The 22264-nt window shown below is 37.9% G+C and overlaps 1 protein-coding gene across 1 annotated transcript in view; it reads left to right on the top strand.

Annotated features, from left to right (window-relative positions):
* LOC136176511 (centrosomal protein of 135 kDa-like) overlaps nt 1–22264 on the top strand; it is a 53023-nt gene that overhangs the window by 10054 nt on the left and 20705 nt on the right. Inside the window, 6 exon segments of the mRNA XM_065946811.1 lie at nt 60–144; nt 3705–3833; nt 5937–6152; nt 8996–9061; nt 13794–13932; nt 17554–17777. Of these exon segments, the coding sequence (XP_065802883.1) occupies nt 60–144; nt 3705–3833; nt 5937–6152; nt 8996–9061; nt 13794–13932; nt 17554–17777 (859 nt within the window).

The raw sequence follows: 22264 nt of genomic DNA, 5'->3' as shown, positions 1-22264 counted from the left end.
TTTGTAATTTTGTATTTCTTATCAAAAATATATTGAAATTACTTATAAATATGTTTCAGAATTCAAGAAGTTCAACAGGAAGTGTGCCAGTTACAAGAGAAGTTAGCAGTGATGGAAAGTGGACTGAGAGATTATAACAAGCAGGTAGGATTTTTTATTTATCTAGTTGGGATTGAGGTGAGTGCGCTGTGACTGTAAATAGAATTGGGTTATGTTTAATATTTCTGATACCTGAGTTTTTAATACAGCTTTTCTTTTTAGTAAATTCGTTAATAGAATTAATAGATGGAATGGCTTAGATGGCTTCAGAGCCTTCAGTTCATTCCCTGCACTATGCATTGAGGTGAGTAGTAGTTTGGTTTTTTTTTTAAGGTGAGTCATCTATCTCCCCAAATATTATGACCATATTAACTGTTTCCATCTCAAGAGATATTTTATTGAAGTGTATTATGCTTTATGATAGTCTTTTTAAAAACTTGTTTTACCCTTTCTGTAGATTTTATCATTTTGAGTATGTCTTTGAAAGTTACTCTTCCGAGTGGCCATGCTTGTTGAATGTTTTCTCTAAAAGCACTGGTGCTCCGTAAAGAAGCAAGGGAGTGAACAGATTTGGGGTTACGTGAAAACTTTCTCTATAAGCACCGGTGCCCCATAAGACGGTTTTCTAAAGAGGGAGTGAATAGACTCGGGGTTAGATGAAAACTTTGAACAACCTTTGTTCTTTTATACTTTCTTTTTGTGTCTTGGATAAATTCTGATTTGGGTAATTATAGGCTTTCTTTCTTAATATGCTTACTGAAGTTTAAATCAGGTAACACGTTTTTCATATTCTGCACATAACTACGTTTTTTTGGAGTGAAGAAATCTGCACATACCAGTATAGATGTAACCTATGTATTGGTATAAGTGTTAAGTTTATAAACTACTTTGAAGATCACTTGGATAGATGGAGTTAAAAGGAATTGTAGTAATGTCATCCAAAAAACTTACTTTATGGAGAGATGTTGAACATATCAAATATGCATATGAGATGAATATTAATTAATATTTTTCAATTTATATTCAGTCATTCTTTCATCACATTTTCCTAAGTACTTTATGAACATAAACTGATCAGTCTTTATTGTCTCCATGAGGTGGCTGAGGCGTTTGAAGAAAATAGCCTGACCGTTCTGATTGAAATCACCAATTTCATGTGGTTATCAGTCTTGATTGAGTCTGCGCTATCAGTTTTTTTTTTTTTTTTTGGTGGGAGTTTGTTCTCTTCTCAGCATATATTCCAGATTTTACTGTTCTCTTCAAGCTCTTTCCATGGCCTGTAACACCCTCCTTCTTAGGACATCATCTTCTTTTTCATTTTCCTATCTCTCCCTTTAAAATGAGCAATATTCACAGGTTCTCCTTAAGACTTAATGGGTAGGATGGTATTCTTCCTGTTTCGTGCGCTTGGCCCCATTCCCTCTCTTCTCCTTCGGATATTGCTTTAATCAGTTATTCTTTAACAAACTTAAATAGTCATTTTAATGACTATACATTTTTTCAGTACTGTGAGGAGATACTTTTATCATCATCACTAATACCCCTTAAAAAATCTTTTAATTACCTTTCCCCTCTTGCTAACTAAGGCCTTCTTCTCCCTCATGCCTACTCTGAAAGTGAAAGTGAAGTCGCTCAGTTGTGTCCGACTCTTTGCGACCCCACCGTGTCTGACTCTTTGCGACCCCATGGATGGTAGCCTACCAGGCTCCGTGGTCCTTGGGATTTCCCAGGCAAGAATACTGGAGTGGGCTGCCATTTCCTTCTCCAGGGGATCTTCCCAACCCAGGGATCGAACCCGCGTCTCCTGCATTGCAGACAGACGCTTTACCGTCTGAGCCGGTCTAGAGGGTGTCTTATTCTTCTTTCTCTACTTCTTCACTTCCTGTTCACTTCTTAACCTCCTGTTGGCCTCTGTCCCCCACTGTATAAGTTGGTCTAGTTACTGTTACCATTGACATTAGTTGCCACATCCAGAAGGATACTTTTAAGTCTTCATTTTCGTGACTCACTCTGCAGTATTTGACATTATTGATCATTTCTCTTTGAAACTCTTCTGTGGCTTCATTTTCTTTTTGTTTTCCTTTTCTTGCCTTTTTTTTTTTTAGCCTCTTATAATATCGTCTTTGCTCTTTTGTCTGCCTCCTCCCTAAAATATCACCAGTCCCCAGGATTCTTTGACTTCTCTCCATGTTTTCTCAGATAGTCTCATCCACTCTCTTAGTTCATTACCTGAATATTGATGACTCCCCAGCCTCTCAGGCTGACACTTCTCTGCTGAGCTCCGTTCTGATATGCCCAGCTTGACACTGGCATTTCCATTTGGATGAAAGCTGTGTGTTCACATATGCCTAGTGCTGAACTTTCAGCTTCTGTCTCACATTCGTTTCTCCTTCTATATGCTCAGCTTTGGTTGGAAGCTTCAGCATCCACCCAAGCCAGCATTCTGTAGTCTTTATACGTCTTGTTCTCTGCCTGTCACATACCACTTGCCAAGTTCTATCAGTTCTTAAACTTACGTATTCTGTTCTGTCCTGTCCCACTGTTTCTTAGGCTCTAATCATCTCTCATATGTTCCTACAGTAGGTCTCCTTGCTTCTGGTCCTATTCTTATCACATTCACCCTTTAGTCCTGAGTAATATTTCTCCCTAGTGAAGTATACAGAGCTTATCATAATTAGTTCCTGCCTAAATCTTTGGCCTCATCTCCAACTGTTAATTCCCCTTGCGTGTTGTAATTCAGTCACACTGAGTCACTTCTGCTCCTTTAAACATAGCGTGTTGCCTGTGCTTCTTTGTCACTGCCTGGAATATCCCTCCTTTCTTCTCTGCCTAGCATATTTTATAACTTTTTTGGACTTATTTGTTCCCTTGACTACTTTGGTACTATATACCTATTTCTATTATTGTATCATTGAATAACATATTAAAGCAATTATTGGTTTACTTTATTGCTTTTCCTGTAAAGCTGTGTGTTCCTGAAAGTAAGGGATCATGTTTTATTCATCTTTGTATATTTAGAACTATGCTCAATAATTGTTTGTTAAATTGAATACTTGGTTTTTGTTTTCAATTTTTTTTTTTGAAAAGAAAACCAAAGTTTGAAAGTGTGTGTGTTTTTCTAGATTCTTGCATGTGAATTCATGGTTGGTAGTGATGTTTTTGATTGTATGTCTGTTTTTTTCTATGTAATAGATAGTAAAGCAAATTCATTCCGGCCTTATATCCTTTTTAATAATGAGTTTTAATAGCAAATCACTTTCCTTTTTGTTTTATATTCATTTGTTTATCTCCCATTTATTTCACCAGGCACTGAAGTAGTTCAAACTCAGTTCTAGGACTTCGTTTCTTTTTGTATAAACATTGCCTAATCTTAGAGGAGGGAAAAAACAAAACGTAAAATTAGAAAGAATCTCTTCAATAAAAATACTTATGAAACCTGTGTTGACAATTCTTAGGTTGAGATTTTCTGTGTATATTTTTGCTCTGCTTAAATGGATCTCATAATACCATTTATGTGTCAGTAACATATATGAATGCTAATCTTTTGTGTACATTGTGGGACATAAGAAAAATGGAAGTATATTCAAATAAACATTTGTGCAGTGTTAATCATTTCAGTTCAAAACCATATCTTTAAAAATGATAGCACAACTTTATGTTTTCAGCTTGAACTTAGAGAACGAGAGATAGAACGATTGTCGATTGCGTTGGATGGGGGTCGCTCCTCTGATATCCCTTCTCTGGAGACTAGAAATAAAGCCAATGAAAAGCTTATTGCTCATTTAAATATTCAGGTAACGACTTTTATGATTATTTCACTGAGCGTATAAAGTTGTAAGTGTTTTTAACAGTCTTTGGGTTTGTAAAGGTGGAAGGGTTTTTTATTTGGGTATTATCTACAGCAGAAAAAATTTCATAGAGTCAGAGTATCCAAAATTGGGTACAGCTGTTGAAAAATCCTGTTTTTATATTTAATGAGGTGTAGGAATTGATATACCACAGTATTAGGTGTTTAAAAGAAGAGAATAAACTATAGGTAAAAAGTAATCCTCAGTTTGCTTTAAAAATTGTGTATATACATTCAGAGAGAGAAAACACTAGAACTACGCCAAAATACACTAATAATTAAGGTTTATCTTTGTGTGGTGAGATAGTCTTCTTTATGATTTTCTCCATTTTCAAAATTTTTATTTCTTTTATAATATTACAAATATTATTTTTAAAAATAAACATAAAAAGTAAACATAGTTTTTATTTAACTACGTAGTAGTTTGCCTTGCCATGCGTTTGACCTAAGAGTGAAAGAACAAGAGATTTCGTGAAACATGACAAATGGCTTTTAGAAATTTTTTTTTAACTGAAGCACAGCTGAGTCACTGTGTGTTACTCTCTGGCATGCAGCAAGTGACTCAGTTATCCGTATTGTATCACTGTTGTTTTTCATATTCTTTTCCGTTGTGTCTCTTCGTTTTTAACTGCGCTGGGTCTCCTGTGCTGCACGTGGGCTTTGGTTCCGACGGCCAGGGCGACTCTAGGCAGCGCACAGGCGTCTTGCGGAGGCGGCTTCTCTTCTTGCCAAGCTTGAGCTCCAGGGCCCAGTCTTTAGCAGTTGCAGCGGGCGGGCTCGGGAGTTGCATTTTTCAGGCTTAGTTGCCCCGTGGCCTGTGGGATCTTAGTTTCTGGATGAGGGTTGCGCTAGTGTCCCCTGCTTTGGCAGCTGGATTCCTAACTACTGGACCACTAGGGAAGTCCTTCCGTTATGTTTTATTACATGTTATTGAATATAGTTCCCTGTGCTATACGGTAGGACCTTGTGTATTTTATATACAACAGTTTGTATCTGCTGATCCAAAACTCCTAATTTATCCCTCCCCAATCCCCTCTCCCCTTTGGTACCCATAAATTTGTTTTCTGTGTCTTCGAGTCTGTTTCTGTTTTGTAAGTAAGTTCATTTGTATTTTTTTATTCCACACATAAGTGATATCACCTGGTATTTGTCTTCTTTCTGACTTCATTTAGTGTGATAATCTCTAGGTCCGCCCATGTGTCTGTAAATGGCTTTATTCCCTTCTTTTTATGGCTGAATAATACTCTGTTGTGCACGCGCGCGCGCATGCGCGCGCGCACACACACACACACACACACACACACACACACACTACATCATCTTTATCCATTCATCTGTCAAGGACATTAGGTTGTTTCCATAGGATCTTTAGAAATATAGATATCACTGCTGCCTGGACTGCAGCCAGAGTAGATTAAGTCCCAAATATTAGCATAGCTCTTGAGCAGTGCTGTTCAGTAGAAATAGGGTATGAGCCACATATGTCATTTAAAATTTCCTAGTAGTCTGATTAAAAAAAGTAAAAACAAAACAAGTGAAATTAATTTTAATAGTGTATCTACTTAAATATATCCAAAATGTTGTCATTTCAACATGTAGTCGGTGTTGTCAGATATCTTTGGCATGTTGTACTATTTTTTTGTACTGAGTCTTTGGACTCCTCTTTGTATTTATAGCACACCTCTGGACTAGCCACATTTTAAGTGCTTAGGCAGCCATATGCAGATGCTAGTGGCTACTGTATGGGACCACACTCCAGACTAATATCATCATATCTTGTCATATATTTAGAACTCTATATTGGGAAAAGGGTCACACAAATTTCTTACTTATCCTTTCCTTCCATGCTTGAAAACTGAAGACATATATATATTTTTATGAAACCACTCATCAGCAGTTTTACAAATCAAAATTATAAATTTGAAAATGTAAAATAGCTGGAGTTTTAAGTTTCAGTACTTTAAAAAACACAGTGTTTTGAAGTATTTTGAAAGTTCAGTATTTGATAATTTTCCAATTTATTGACTTATGAATTAGAAATTCCATTTAGGTTGACTTTCTTCAGCAAACTAATAAAGACCTGGAAAAGCATTTACAAGAGCTTATGGAAACCCAGGAAACAGTAACATCTGAAGTTGTTAATTTAAGTAACAAAAATGAAAAACTCTGCCAGGAATTAACTGAAATAGACCAGTTAGCACAGCAGTTGGAAAGAGATAAAGAAGAAGTGCTCAAGACTGCCGACAAAGAACTTGAGGAAGCAAAGGTACGTCTCAGCTGTGGGGGCGCTCGTTAATTTTCCTGGAGTGGAGTGAGCTTGAGTTCTTTTGATATCCCATCCAGGTCTTTTGGTTTGTTTTGTAATTCAAGCTTTTTTAAAGTGTTATTTACATGCTCTAAATGTTTGCCCTTTCTCCAGTTGTTCACGCGTCTTTCTGAAGCACATCTATTCTTATGGCAATTCTCCAGATTCTTTCCTCTTTTCAGTCAAGATTTTCATCTGTCCTTTCTCTGCATTATGAGCAGGCTTCTGAAGTTTGTCCTCTAGGTCATTATGTGCTCATGAACCCTTTAAAGGTATTTTTTGAAACTGTGTATGTCCTTGCACATTTTTAAGTTGGTAGCTAACATTTTTCATCTTTAAATAGATGCAAAGGATGTAATTTCTAATCAGTTGTAAACATTGATCTCTTAAAGTTGTCATATTGTTCTTATAAATATAGCCAGTAGAATCCAAATGACCCTTCTTGAAATCCCCACAAAATTATATCTTATTGTAACATATTTTATGCTTGAATATCTTTTTATGATAACTATCAAATGTCTGTGCAATTAAAAACACATGAATTGAAATTTTTTTAATTTAAAAATGTCCTGTGACTGTAAGGTTCAGAATGTTAGCATTTTCCTGTAAAAAGTGTTATCATTATAATTATTAGTAGTCAATGGATCAAAGTGACAGATGTAGCACAAATGTTGGTACTTATTAGATAAAAAAGTAAAATTGTACTGAAAAGACATCTTTTAGTAAGATATAATGGGAGAAAATAGCATCTTAATAAAAGGCTTTGACCAGCCCCAACATTTCAGGTGTTGTCTGGTACTTCAGAAGTTTTTTATATGTAGAGATATTATAGTATGAAATTAGAAGCTTGCTTTTCTTTTGAAAAGTGGGCAAAAGGCAATTGTGGGAGGGTAGATGGGAAAGAAGAATTCACATGATACCTAGACCACAGGTTTTCAGGTAGATAATTTTTAAGAAGGATATTTGCAAATTAGGAATCCAGATATTGATTTTGTAAAACTGTATGTATATGATAGTTTTGCATAATACTTGGATAATCTTTATATTATACCAAGTATGAGTATAACCTATTAATAGTTTTAAGGTCACTACTTTACATCAAACTAAAATGAATTAATCTTATACAGTGTCATCTCCATTAATTAGTAGAATAGAAAGAAACTACGTCAACATAATAAAGGCCATATGTGAAAAGCCCACAGCTAACATCATACCCAGTGGTGAAAGACTGAAACCTTTCCCTCTAAGATGAGAAACAAGACTAGGATGTCCATTCTCTCTACTTCTGTTCAACATAGTACAGGAAGTCTTGGCCAGAGGAATTGGGCGAGAAAAAGAAGTAAAAGGCATTCAAATTGGAAATAAAGAAGTAAAATTTTGTTTCCAGATGAGATGATATTATGTACAGAAAACCCTAAAGATGCCAATAAACAAAAAAAAGAACTAATAAATTCAGCAAACTTGCAGGATACAAAATCATTGCATAGGAATCTGGATGCATTTCTATATTAAAATCCAAAAAGAAAATTAAGAAAATAATCCTGTTTACAGTAGCGTCAAAAAGAATAAAGATCTTAGGGATAAACTTAACCAAGGAGGCAAAAGATTTATATACTGAAAACTATAGAACACTGCTGAAAGAATTTAGAGACAGAAATAAATGGAAAGATATCCTATGTTCATGGATTGGAAGACTTTATTGTTTGAATGTCCCCACTACCCAAAATAATCTGCAGATTCAGTGTGATCCCTCTCCAAATCCCAGGGATAGTTTTTTTACAAAAATAGGAAAAAATCCAAAAATTCATATGGATCTCAAGGGACCCAGAATAGGCAAAACAACCTTGAAAATGAAGAAAACATAATTAGTGCAATTTTTAAAATTGTTTATTTTACCAGTCTTAGTTGGCATGTGGGATCAAGTTCCCTGACCAGGGATCAAACCTGGGCCCCCTGTGTTGGGAGCATGGAGTCTTAGCCATTGAACCACCAGGGAAGTCTCGATTAGTGCAGTTTTAATTTTGCTTTTGTGACTTTGGTTTCTTTGCAGTATTTCTGTATCTCATTGCTCTCCTTTTCTACTTTCTTTGCATATTCTCTCATGTGTGCACAACATACTGAACAGTTTCACATGTCACATGGGCAGTAGTCGAGAATGACAACTTGGCTGAGTAAAAGATTCCTGTTAGAATAATATTAAAAAAAAAAAAAAAAAAAAGATTCCTGTTAGGTCATAATATTTTAACCTTGGCATTCAGCACTCTTAGTTGCCATTTAGAGGGTCCAGGTTGATCGTCTCCTGGATGAGGGCATGGCACCCCTCTCCAGTATTCTTGCCTGGAGAATTCCATGGACAGAGGAGCATGGCGGGCTGCAGTCCTTGGGTAGCCAAGAGTTGGACACAGCTGAGCGCTGAGTACAAGCCCAGGTTGATAGTAGTGGGTGGTGGAAAAGCAAATAGGGTAGGAAAGTCAGGAAATGACAGGGCCGTAAGAGGAATTCTAAACATCAAGGCTTGAGAATAGTCCTACAAGTACACAGACAGAAGATTTTCAAGTGGCTCTCTTGTTGCACGTGTTACAAATAGGTCCCTATAAGCATTCAGGATACCAGAAAATAAAGAGAAAGCTAAACTTTGCGTCCTCTTCATGGAAACTGAGGCCTAGAGCTGGCTGAAGCTTTGGCTCTCACTGATGGCAGGGAACATGAATTACTCAAAAATGACTTGGCCTCATCGTCACTGTCACCTAGCATTAAGTATTCTTGACTTTTAGGTATGTACCTAATAAGCTTTTTATTCCTAGAAAGAGATTAAAAAAAACCTTTCTGAAATGCGGAATCTTGAAGAAACAATGGGAAAACTTCAACTGGTGAGTAGGTTTTGTATTGAATTGCTAGAATTTTCATTAAAAATTTTATGTTTTATTTGACATTTTTTTTGCTAAATATAATTTATCTATCATATTTACTGTTTTAAGTGTACAGCGGTTTTGGTATAGATACAAAGTAGTACAGCCATCACTACTAATTCCAGAACATTTTAATCACTCTAGAAAGAAACCTCGTACCCATTAGCAGTCAGTCCTCATTTTCCTCTGCTCAACCTCTGACAGCTGCTAATCTGCTTTCTGTCTCTGTAATCTATAATTTGCCTATTCTAGATATTCTATGTAAATGAAATTATACAATATGTAAACCTTTTATGTGTGATTTACGCTTAACCCATTGTTTTCAATGTTCATGCGTATCATAGCATGTATCATTACTTCTTTTTTATAGCCAGTAATATCCCATTGTATTATATATTTGGTTCTTTATATTATTTTTATATTATTATTTTATATTTATATTATTTATATTTCTAGAAATTAAAAAAAGTTTACTGTAATAGAGTTGATTTACAATGTTGTGTTAGTTTTAGATACACAGCAAAGTGAATAACTTATACATATATTCACTCTTTTTTACAGATTCTTTTATGTATAGAGGCCATTACAAGAGTATTCAGTAGAGTTCCTTGAGCTATACAGGGGGTCCTTATTAATTTCCTATTTTACATGTAGCAGTGTGTATATACAGGGGGTCCTTATTAATTTCCTGTTTTACATATAGCAGTGTGTATATACAGGGGTTCCTTATTAATTTCCTATTTTACATATAGCAGTGTGTATATACAGGGGGTCCTTGTGAATTTCCCGTTTTACATATAGCAGTGTGTACATACAAGGGGTCCTCACTCACTTCCTGGTTTACATACAGCAGTGTGTACATACAGGGGGTCCTCATTAACTTCCTGGTTTACATACAGCAGTGTGTACATACAGGGGGTCCTCATTAACTTCCTGGTTTACATACAGCAGTGTGCACATACAGGGGGTCCTCACTCACTTCCTGGTTTACATACAGCAGTGTGCACATACAGGGGTCCTCACTCACTTCCTGGTTTACATACAGCAGTGTGTACATACAGGGGGTCCTCATTAACTTCCTGGTTTACATACAGCAGTGTGCACATACAGGGGGTCCTCACTCACTTCCTGGTTTACATACAGCAGTGTGTACATACAGGGGGTCCTCACTCACTTCCTGGTTTACATACAGCAGTGTGTACATACAGGGGGTCCTCATTAACTTCCTGGTTTACATACAGCAGTGTGCACATACAGGGGGTCCTCATTAACTTCCTGGTTTACATACAGCAGTGTGCACATATAGGGGGTCCTCACTCACTTCCTGGTTTACATACAGCAGTGTGCACATACAGGGGTCCTCACTCACTTCCTGGTTTACATACAGCAGTGTGTACATACAGGGGGTCCTCACTCACTTCCTGGTTTACATACAGCAGTGTGTACATACAGGGGGTCCTCATTAACTTCCTGGTTTACATACAGCAGTGTGCACATACAGGGGGTCCTCATTAACTTCCTGGTTTACATACAGCAGTGTGCACATACAGGGGGTCCTCACTCACTTCCTGGTTTACATACAGCAGTGTGCACATACAGGGGTCCTCACTCACTTCCTGGTTTACATACAGCAGTGTGTACATACAGGGGGTCCTCATTAACTTCCTGGTTTACATACAGCAGTGTGCACATACAGGGGGTCCTCACTCACTTCCTGGTTTACATACAGCAGTGTGCACATACAGGGGTCCTCACTCACTTCCTGGTTTACATACAGCAGTGTGCACATACAGGGGGTCCTCATTAACTTCCTGGTTTACATACAGCAGTGTGCACATACAGGGGTCCTCACTCACTTCCTGGTTTACATACAGCAGTGTGCACATACAGGGGTCCTCACTCACTTCCTGGTTTACATACAGCAGTGTGCACATACAGGGGGTCCTCATTAACTTCCTGGTTTACATACAGCAGTGTGCACATACAGGGGTCCTCACTCACTTCCTGGTTTACATACAGCAGTGTGCACATACAGGGGTCCTCACTCACTTCCTGGTTTACATACAGCAGTGTGCACATACAGGGGGTCCTCACTCACTTCCTGGTTTACATACAGCAGTGTGCACATACAGGGGTCCTCACTCACTTCCTGGTTTACATACAGCAGTGTGCACATACAGGGGTCCTCACTCACTTCCTGGTTTACATACAGCAGTGTGCACATACAGGGGTCCTCACTCACTTCCTGGTTTACATACAGCAGTGTGCACATACAGGGGTCCTCACTCACTTCCTGGTTTACATACAGCAGTGTGCACATACAGGGGTCCTCACTCACTTCCTGGTTTACATACAGCAGTGTGCACATACAGGGGTCCTCACTCACTTCCTGGTTTACATACAGCAGTGTGCACATACAGGGGTCCTCACTCACTTCCTGGTTTACATACAGCAGTGTGCACATACAGGGGTCCTCACTCACTTCCTGGTTTACATACAGCAGTGTGCACATACAGGGGTCCTCACTCACTTCCTGGTTTACATACAGCAGTGTGCCCATACAGGGGTCCTCACTCACTTCCTGGTTTACATACAGCAGTGTGTACATACAGGGGGTCCTCATTAACTTCCTGGTTTACATACAGCAGTGTGCACATACAGGGGTCCTCACTCACTTCCTGGTTTACATACAGCAGTGTGCCCATACAGGGGTCCTCACTCACTTCCTGGTTTACATACAGCAGTGTGTACATACAGGGGGTCCTCATTAACTTCCTGGTTTACGTACAGCAGTGTGCACATACAGGGGTCCTCACTCACTTCCTGGTTTACATACAGCAGTGTGCACATACAGGGGTCCTCACTAACTTCCTGGTTTACACACATCAGTGTGCACATGTCGCGCCCAGTCTCCACTTTACGCCCTCTCCCTGCTTACCCCCGGCTCACCGTGGGCTTGTTTGCTGCATCTGTAACTGTACGTCTGTTTTGTAGATAACTTCATTTGTACCCATTTTTTTAGATTCCATATATAAGCGATACCATATGATAGTTGTCTTTCTCTGACTTATTTCAGACAGCATGTATATTTGTATACTTCTTTAATCATATATAATAGGTAGCAAGTTACACTCAAATTTGGAAAGCCTGTTAGGAATTTTTTATTACTTAAATGACTTCATGACTCGTCATTTTACTAATATTTAAAGTAAAAACTGATAATTACTTGAGAAAATTGTTGACCTTTATTAAAAAGAACTCAGCTTTCTTTTAATTATTTTGCTTGGAAGTACAAACCATTTTACTAGTCATATTGTTCATTCTGGTGGTCTTCAAATGAGACAACTAGTAATCATCCCAGCATAAACCTGGATGTAGCCTAACCTAAATATAATCTTATAGCCTAGAACTGGCAGAAAGAATGTCTTGTGTACAAGTAGAAAATCCTAGGTGGTCACCTGATAGATTATTGAGACTTTTTTAATAGCCTGCTAAATTGGATGAGTCTCCATTAATGTTGGAAACAAAGACTAATACTACCTTCCAAGTTTTCTCATTACTACACTCTTTTTACAGTCTAGTAGTAATACTCTGTGGCAGTCATGAGGCAAATTAAAAAGCGAAGCCTTTTGTGATACACTGGCTCATAGTAGGTGTTCAGATACTTAACTGCTTTTTCACTATGTTATGTTCATTATGAACAGCGTATCACAGTGCCTTTCTGTTTTATCCAACTACTTTATCAGGTAGTCAGTTCAGCTGAACACTGAATAATTAGCTAAACCTGCTAGTTGTTGTCCACTTTTGAGTTTCATAGATACGTAAAAGTGTCCCATGAAGTCAGGAGATATAAAGTAGATGTTTTGATGATGTTTTCACTATAGTGTAAGCTCCATGAGGACAGGGAATTTTGCTGTTTGTTCACTGCTGTTTGTAATGCACACTGTTTGCAGTTGTATGTGATTTATAATATTGTCTCAGAACTGTGACCAAGTTTCAACATTGTTGCCTGACAGCAAGATGTAGCTACTTTCTGACCTTTCTTATTTTTTCCACTGGTATTACATTTTATGTATTTTTAAGATAAATGCTAACAGTGTTATTAGCTAACATTTATTAAGTACTTGCCATGTGTTAGTACAGAGTGTTTCACACTCATAGAATCACCCATAGATGGATCTGTAGATGAGTCATTCATAGATGACTCCTCGGTGTCCGGGTGCTGATCTTACCCCCATTGTGTAGGTGAAACTGAGAATAACCCCGTACTTACGTATACCCGTGGTGGTCTCAGAGCACCGTCTTCACTTACATATACCAGTGGTGGTCTCAGAGCACCGTCTGCGCTTACGTATACCTGTGGTGGTCTCAGAGCACTGTCTATTTTCGCTTTTCTTTAAACATAAAAACGCTTTAAAATTTTTTGTTGAGCAAGTCATATTCACTTTTTTGAAAGACAATATGCTAAACAAATTAAAATAAAATAAAATCCAATAATTCTACTACTTTAGAAGGGAGCACTATTGAGTTTGGGTTTTATGATGCTTTTAGCCTCAATTGAGAATTAACTTTAATTGAAATGGTATATATTTGACTAACTAAAAGTGTGTGTATGTGAATTACTCTTAAATAAGTGTGCTTTCATGTTTTGTACAGTTTCTAGAAATCTTAATTTTAGTGTTAAAATTTTCAGGAATTAAGCTTATGTCATAAAGAACAGGAGAGGCTGAATGATGAACTCCTTAAAAAATCAGACCTGGAAACTGTTGTTCATCAGCTTGAACAAGAAAAGCAAAGACTTAACAAAAAAATTGAAAGTTTTGCAGTCACAGGTAAAATATAAAATGTTAATAACTTAAAAAGTGTGATTTCCTCTTAATGTTTTATTTTTAGTAGTAGATGATGTTTCTTTTTCATTTATTCATCCAATAAATATTTGTTGCGTGTTTGCAATGTATCAGAAACCAGACTAGGCACTGAGATACAGTAGACAATCTCTCTCCCTCAAGGACCTTACAGGAACCTTTTATATTCTGACTAGTTGGTACAGGGAACCCCAGTTGAATATTTTCCAATGAAAATTTATCTTTCTTTGAGACACAGGATATTAGAATTAAGACTATGAGGAAGACCATTATGAAATAGTGGGAAATTGAAGTACAGAATCTTTTTAAGTAAATGCCATTTTATCACCTTCAGGCACACACACACACTTACATACTTGAAATAGGCTAACTTTCTGCCAGGTACCTTATCCTAAATGAATTGGTTTAAGGAACTTGTAAGAATTCATTCATTCATTCATTTGACAAATGGTTATGAGCCTGTAGTGCTGGGATGTATAAAGGTAAACAAGATACACAGGCCCACTGCTCTTATGGAGGCTTTAATCTAGTTAGGGAGAAAAACTGGTAGCACATAAGGGAAGGAATTTATCTCAGATGGTCAGGGTATTAGATAAAATGGGAGGGTATGCTAGAGATCATCTGATCAAAGGGCTTAGTGCTGGACACCAAGCCATATGACAGTCTGGGGCAATCTTCCAGGCAGGGCGGATGGCAAGTGCAGAATCCTGGTGCCATCAAACTCCATGTTTCTGAGGAAGTGAAGGAAAGCCAGTGTGCTATTTTAAGAAGATGCTGTATCCTAGGCTCTTCAGCATCCGTGGGGCTAATCTATCTGACCCCTTGTCTGCTTAACCAGCTGTTTGACTTGAGCATGTTCTTTAATGTTACTTCAGTTTCCCTGTCTCTGTGGTTAAGATGGCACCTAACCCAAAAGATTGTCATGAGGATTAAATGAGTTCATATATTATTAAAGTGCTTAGGCCTACATATGAATGTTAGCAATTTTACTTCCTTTCATGCTATCTCTATCTTGCTGTTTCACCATAATCTCTCAGATACCTGAAACTCCCCTGTTTCTTTGTGTTTTGAATGCATCCTCCTACCCAAAATCCAGCCGTGGATCAGCTAAAACGTTTACTTGTGAGCAGCTAAGTGCTGCTTGCCTGTGCCCCAGTTGAGTTCAGTTCAGTCGCTCAGTTGTCTCCTACTCTTTGCGACCCCATGGACTGCAGCACACCAGGCCTCCCTGTCCACTCCAGCTCCCAGAGTTTACTCAGACTCATGTCCATTGAGTCAGTGATGCCATCCAACCATCTCATCCTCTGCCGTCCCCATCTTCTCCCGCCTTCAATCTTTCCCAGCATCAGGGGCTTTTCCAATTAGTCAGCTCTTCGCATCAGGTGGCCAAAGTACTGGAGTTTCAGCTTCAGCATCAGTCCTTCCAATGAATATTCAGGACTGATCGCCTTTAGGATGGAGTGGTTGGATCTCCTTGCAGTCCAAGGGACTCTCAAGGGTCTTCTCCAACACCACAACTCAAAAGCATCAATTCTTTGGCACTCAGCTTTCTTTTTAGTCCAACTCTCACACCCATACGTAACTACTGGAAAAGCCATAGTTTTGACTAAATGGACCTTTGTTGTCAAAGTAATGTCTCTGCTTTTTAATATGCTGTCTAGGTTGGTCATAACGTTTCTTCCTAGGAGCAAGCGTGTGCCCCAGACCGTAGCTATAGCACTGGAAGTTACATGGCCCCGAACCACAGCGCCCCCTTCAGTGAGGTATGGAGATCTTACTCTATATTCCTTACTGCTTGATCTCCCATCCTGCAGGAACATACTCAAGTGTTTTTCATTCTCAGTAAACCCATTCTGAGTAGATGATCTTACCTCCAGTTTTCCTAAAAGAACAGAAGCCATCAGGGAGGCATTCCATGTTTCCTGTCCCCAGATCTTGAACCTATCCATCCTTATCTTCCCTATTAGAGTGGAGCCATTTGGCTTTTATGATGGGCCGCTGCCTCCATCTGTTCTCTAGGTCCCATTCTCTCTCACTCTAAAATGCTACATATTATCTCTTTTTGATAACATTAGCCTTTGAACTGTTTTTTCCCCATTGGTATTCAAACATGCTTTTCCCTTTTCCCATTCTAAAGCAAAAACTGTGACCCATCCCTATCCAGATACTCTTTCCTCCTCATTATAGTTTTTACATCTTGAAAAGTCATTCATCCCTGCTTTTCTGCTTGATCACCTTCTATCCTTTAGCACCTCTGCTGCTGCTGCTAAGTTGCTTCAGTAGTGTCTGACTCTGTGTGACCCCATAGACGGCAGCCCACCAGGCTCCTATGTCCACGGAATTTTCCAGGCAAGAATACTGGGATGGGTTGCCATTTCCTTCTTCATTTAGCACCTCAGTCCACTCCAGTTTGCTTCTGTCCTCTAACTTTACCAGTACAACTGCTCTCGTTAAGGTCACCAGTCACCTCCATTGTGCTAAATACAGTGGACACTTTTCATTCATCAGTTTATTTGACTTACCATTTAAGGCATTTGCCTGAATGGAATCTTCAGCTCTCTTACTTTCTTAACCTCTCTGGTCACTCAGAATGAATTCTGCTGTTCATCCTCTGGATTATATTGCATACTGTTCTTTTGTGACTCTTGTCCTGCTACAGTTAGAATAATTATTTGACCTTGGACATGTTTTTCATACTGTATTCTTAGCTCATGCTGGACCTACAGTAAATGCTCAATAATTATCTGTCAAATGAATGAAAGAAGATGGTAAGTGAATTGGAATATGTCTTGAAAATCACTTCATGCCTTTGAATTGTAAAGAACATCAGTTAAATTAGATTGAACTATACAAAATTGCCAATATTAGGCAACTTTTGGCTTCCCAGGTGGTCCTAGAGGTGAAGTACCTGCCTGCCAGTGCAGGAGACATGAATGATGGGGGTTCCATCCCTGGGTTGGTAAGATCCCCTGGAGGAGGGCATGGCTACACACTCCAGGATTCTTGCCTGGAGAATCCCGTGGACAGAGGAGCCTGGTGGGCTACATACAGTCCATGGGGTCGCCTAGAGTCAGACACGACTGAAGTGACTTAGCATGCATGCATGCACAGGCTACTTTTGACTCCTGAAAATGTCATTTCTATGGTAAAAGTTAATAATTGTGCTTGTGTGAGGAAAGACTAGTTGTTCTGTGTATACTATGTTAAATTTAAGCTTCATGTTAAAGTCATGCATATTATAACCAGTTTTAACAGGTAAATTTTCTTTTAGTGCATTTTCAGGTCATCAGAGAGTAAGTACCATGTGATAATTTATTGTTCACTGTGTAGTACTGAATAGTGCCCAGACTTGTATATGACAAAAGCAGGACTTGACTTAGTGGATTTTATTTAAACTTTTAATATAATTTTTTTAAATCTTTTCCTTTCAGCATTTACCTCTTTGATATTTGACAGTTGTAGATGATATGCAAAATAGCTAATGATTTTTAGTAGCTTTCATTGTAAAAATTATTGTTATAGTTTATTTGGCTGATTATACATTTTATATGCAACATTGTTTTAAGATTTTATGACTTTAATTTGCAGAAAGAGAACTTACTGTGGAAATTGAGAGGATGAGACTAGAACACGGAATAAAACGATGACACAAGTCACCTTCTCGTTTAGATACGTTTCTGAAAGGTATAGAAGATGAACGAGATTTTTATAAGAAAGAACTAAAAAAACTTCAACATATAATACAGCGAAGATCTTGCTCTAGAAGTCATTCTACCTGTGAAAAAATTCCAGTATTTAAAACACTAGAAAAGGTAATATCTCTTTGTGAGAGTGTTTGATAAGGCAAAAAAGAGCTTTATGAGCAAACTTTTGGTGTATTATTGTAATAATGTAATGTTATTCATACTTATTTTTAAGAAGTCTTTCTTAATTTTCATTTTTGTAGTCTTCTGTGACCTTTTTGTAGTCTGTGACTTTAGGAACACTGCATTAATTAGGAAAACTACTTAAGAACAAAGTGTAAGGTACTGATTCCTGGAAATTAAGGGAGATTGAATAGCTCATTATATATCTGGGAAGGGTGCAGGGGCATCTGAGCTTCCAGAAACTGGATCCAGGAACTCATGCTGCTGGACACTTCCTCTCTTTCTAATCTTTACTTTTGGTATCATCTGCATTTTCTCTCTTTAAGTAGAATGGCTTTGTCTCCATGGCAGGCTACATGGCTTCAGGCCATTCCCATTCTTGGACCAGTCAGAAAGGCAGGCCACATTGTACAGACCAGGCATCTTCTATGATAACTGTGCAACAGGAAGGGGTAAAAAATGGCAGTGAGCACTGGACAGATCATCCCCTTTGTCCACTACAATCACGTCTGCAACTTGATGGTCTAAAGATGTATAAGGTTAATGATGATGAATAAAAATGTGAGAATAAAGACATGTCCTCATTTTAGGTCTTAATTATTTTCAAAATTTTCTGACTATCATTTGGGTTCTTTAGATTTTTCTTTCTTTCTTTTTTCATTTATTTTTATTAGTTGGAGGCTAATTACTTTACAATATTGTAGTGGTTTTTGCCATACATTGACATGAATCAGCCATGGATTTACATGTGTTCCCCATCCTGATCCCCCCTCCCACCTCCCTCCCCATCCCATCCCTCTGGGTCATCCCAGTATACCAGCCCTGAGCACTTGTCTCATGCATCCAACCTGGACTGCCGATCTGTTTCACACTTGATAATATACATGTTTCAATGCTATTCTCTCAGATCATCCTACCCTCGCCTTCTCCCTTCGAGTCCAAAAGTCTGTTCTATACATCTGTGTCTCTTTTTCTGTCCTGCATATAGGGTTATCATTACCATCTTTGTAAATTCCATATATATGCGTTAGTATACTGTATTGGTCTTTATCTTTCTGGCTTACTTCACTCTGTATAATGGGCTCCAGTTTCATCCATCTCATTAGAACTGATTCAAATGTATTCTTTTTAATGGCTGAGTAATATTCCATTGTATATATCTACCATAGCTTTCTTATCCATTCGTCTGCTGATGGGCATCTAGGTTGCTTCCATGTCCTGGCTATTATAAACCGTGCTGCGATGAACACTGGGGTACACGTGTCTCTTTCAGGTCTGGTTTCCTTGGTGTGTATGCCCAGGAGTGGGATTGCTGGGTCATATGACAGTTCTATTTCCAGTTTTTTAAGAAATCTCCACACTGTTCTCCATAGCGGCTGTACTAGTTTGCATTCCCACCAACAGTGTAAGAGGGTTCCCTTTTCTCCACACCCTCTCCAGCATTTATTGCTTGTAGACTTTTGGATAGCAGCCATTCTGACTGGCGTGTACCCCTTTGGGATAGCAGCCATTCTGACTGGCGTGTACCTCATTGTGGTTTTGATTTGCATTTCTCTGATAATGAGTGATGTTGAGCATCTTTTCATGTGTTTGTTAACCATCTGTATGTCTTCTTTGGAGAAATGTCTGTTTAGTTCTTTGGCCCATTTTTTGATTGGGTCATTTATTTTTCTGGAATTGAACTGCAGGAGTTGCTTGTATATTTTTGAGATTAATCCTTTGTCTGTTTCTTCATTTGCTATTATTTTCTCCCATTCTGAAGTGTGTCTTTTCACTTTGCTTATAGTTTCCTTTGTTGTGCAAAAGCTTTTAAGTTTCATTAGGTCCCATTTGTTTATTTTTGCTTTTATTTCCAATATTCTGGGAGGTGGGTCAAAAAGGATCTTGCTGTGATTTATATCAGAGAGTGTTTTGCCTGTGTTCTCCTCTAGAAGTTTTATAGTTTCTGGTCTTACATTTAGATCTTTAATCCATTTTGAGTTTATTTTTGTGTATGGTGTTAGAAAGTGTTCTAGTTTCATTCTTTTACAGGTGGTTGACCAGTTTTCCCAGCCCCACTTGTTAAAGAGGTTGTCTTTTTTCCATTGTATATCCTTGCCTCCTTTGTCGAAGATAAGGTGTCCATAGGTACGTGGATTTATCTCTGGGCTTTCTATTCTTTTCCATTGATCTGTATTTCTGTCTTTGTGCCAGTATCATACTGTCTTGATGACTGTGGCTTTGTAGTAGAGCCTGAAGTCAGGCAGATTGATCCCTCCAGTTCCATTCTTCTTTCTCAAGATTGCTTTGGCTATTCGAGGTTTCTTGAATTTCCATACAAATTGTGAAATTATTTGTTCTAGTTCTGTGAAAAATACCGTTGGTAACTTGATAGGGATTGCATTGAATCTATAGATTGCTTTGGGTAGTATATTCATTTTCACAATAATGATTCTTCCAATTTATGAACACAGTATATTTCTCCATCTGTTTGTGTCCTCTTTGATTTCTTTCATCAGTATTTTATAGTTTTCTATATATAGGTCTTTCATTTCTTTAGGCAGATATACTCCTATGTATTCAATTCCTTTTGCTGCAATGGTGAGTGGTATTGTTTCCTTAATTTCTCTTTCTCTTTTCTCATTGGTAGTGTATAGAAATGCAAGGGATTTCTGTGTGTTAATTTTATATCCTGCAACATTACTGTATTTATTGATTAGCTCTAATAATTTTCTGGTAGAGTCTTTAGGGTTTTCTATGTAGAAGATCATGTCATCTGCAATCAATGAGAGTTTTACCTCTTCTTTTCCTATCTGGATTGCTTTTATTTCTTTTTCTGCTCTGATTGCTGTGGCCAACCACTTCCAAAACTATGTTGATTAGTAATGGTGAGAGTGGGCACCCTTGACTTGTTCCTGACTTTAAGGGAAATGCTTTCAATTTTCACCATTGAGGGTAATGTTTGCTGTGGGTTTGTCATATATAGCTTGTATTATTATGTTGAAGTATGTTCCTTCTATTCCTGCTTTTTGGAAAATTTTTATCATAAGTGGATGTTGAATTTTGTCAAAGGCTTTTTCTGCATGTATTGAGATAATCATGTGGTTTTTATCTTTCAATTTGTTAATGTGGTGTATTACATTGATTGATTTGCAGATATTAAAGAATCCTTGCATTCCTGGGATAAAGCCCACTTGGTCATGATGTATGATCTTTTTAATATGCTGTTGGATTCTGTTTGCTAGAATTTTGTTAAGGATTTTTGCATCTGTGTTCATCAGTGATATTGGCCTGTAGTTTTCTTTTTTTGTGGCATCTTTGTTTGGTTTTGGAATTAGGGTGATGGTGGCCTCATAGAATGAGTTTGGAAGTTTGCCTTCTTCTGCAATTTTCTGGAAGAGTTTGAGTAAGACAGGTGTTAGCTCTTCTCTAAATTTTTGGTAGAATTCCGCTGTGAAGCCATCTGGTCCTGGGCTTTTGTTTGCTGGAAGATTTCTGATTACAGTTTCGATTTCCGTGCTTGTGACGGGTCTGTTAAGACCTTCTATTTCTTCCTGGTTCAGTTTTGAAAAGTTATACTTCTCTAAGAATTTGTCCATTTCTTCCAAGTTGTCCATTTTATTGGCATAGAGCTGCTGGTAGTAGTCTCTTATGATCCTTCATATTTCAGTGTTGTCTGTTGTGATCTCTCCATTTTCATTTCTAATTTTGTTGATTTGGTTCTTCTCCCTTTGTTTCTTGATGAGTCTGGCTAACGGTTTGTCAATTTTGTTTACCTTTTCTAAAAACCAGCCTTTAGTTTTGTTGATTTTTTCTATGGTCTCTTTTGTTTCTTTTGCATTTATTTCTGCCCTAATTTTTAAGATTTCTTTCCTTCTGCTAACACTGGGGTTCATTTCTTCCTTCTCTAAGTTGCTTTAGGTGTAGAGTTAGGTTGTTTATTTGACTTGTTTCTTGAGGTTAGCCTGTAATGCTATGAACCTTCCCCTTAGCACTGCTTTTACAGTGTCCAGATTCTTCTTTCTGTTAAACGCTGGAGTTAGAGGATTCCTGGAGGCTTCTATGACCCTCACATTATGTACATAATGGATAAAATTAGAGAAGTTGGAAGTACAGTCATTAAAACTCAGGACATTTGATTTTAGACTTGACTGCATTTACCAACTCTGTCATCTTTTTCTTGAAGATCTTCTGCCTATTGCCAAATGGTTTTGAGACATTTTCTGATTAGACTGTTTTGTAACTTAATTGACTCATGGCTGAATTTGATTTAGAGTGTTAGTTTAAACACTGTGCTTTGTTATCTGTTAAGAGCACAATGAATGGGTGGGGACATACAGTTAAGTTAATTTATGTGTGCTGAGTTGTTTTTTAATCTCTATATATACTTAGGAATCAAGAAAAAGAAATCACTGAATTGATCACCTTCATTGTGTGGGACAGTCTTCTTCAAA

The sequence above is a fragment of the Muntiacus reevesi genome, chromosome 10 (assembly GCF_963930625.1).
Source record: "Muntiacus reevesi chromosome 10, mMunRee1.1, whole genome shotgun sequence".
NCBI lineage: Eukaryota > Metazoa > Chordata > Mammalia > Artiodactyla > Cervidae > Muntiacus > Muntiacus reevesi.
The sequence above is the reverse complement of the archived record's forward strand: the minus strand, read 5'-3'. Positions and strand labels throughout refer to the sequence as shown.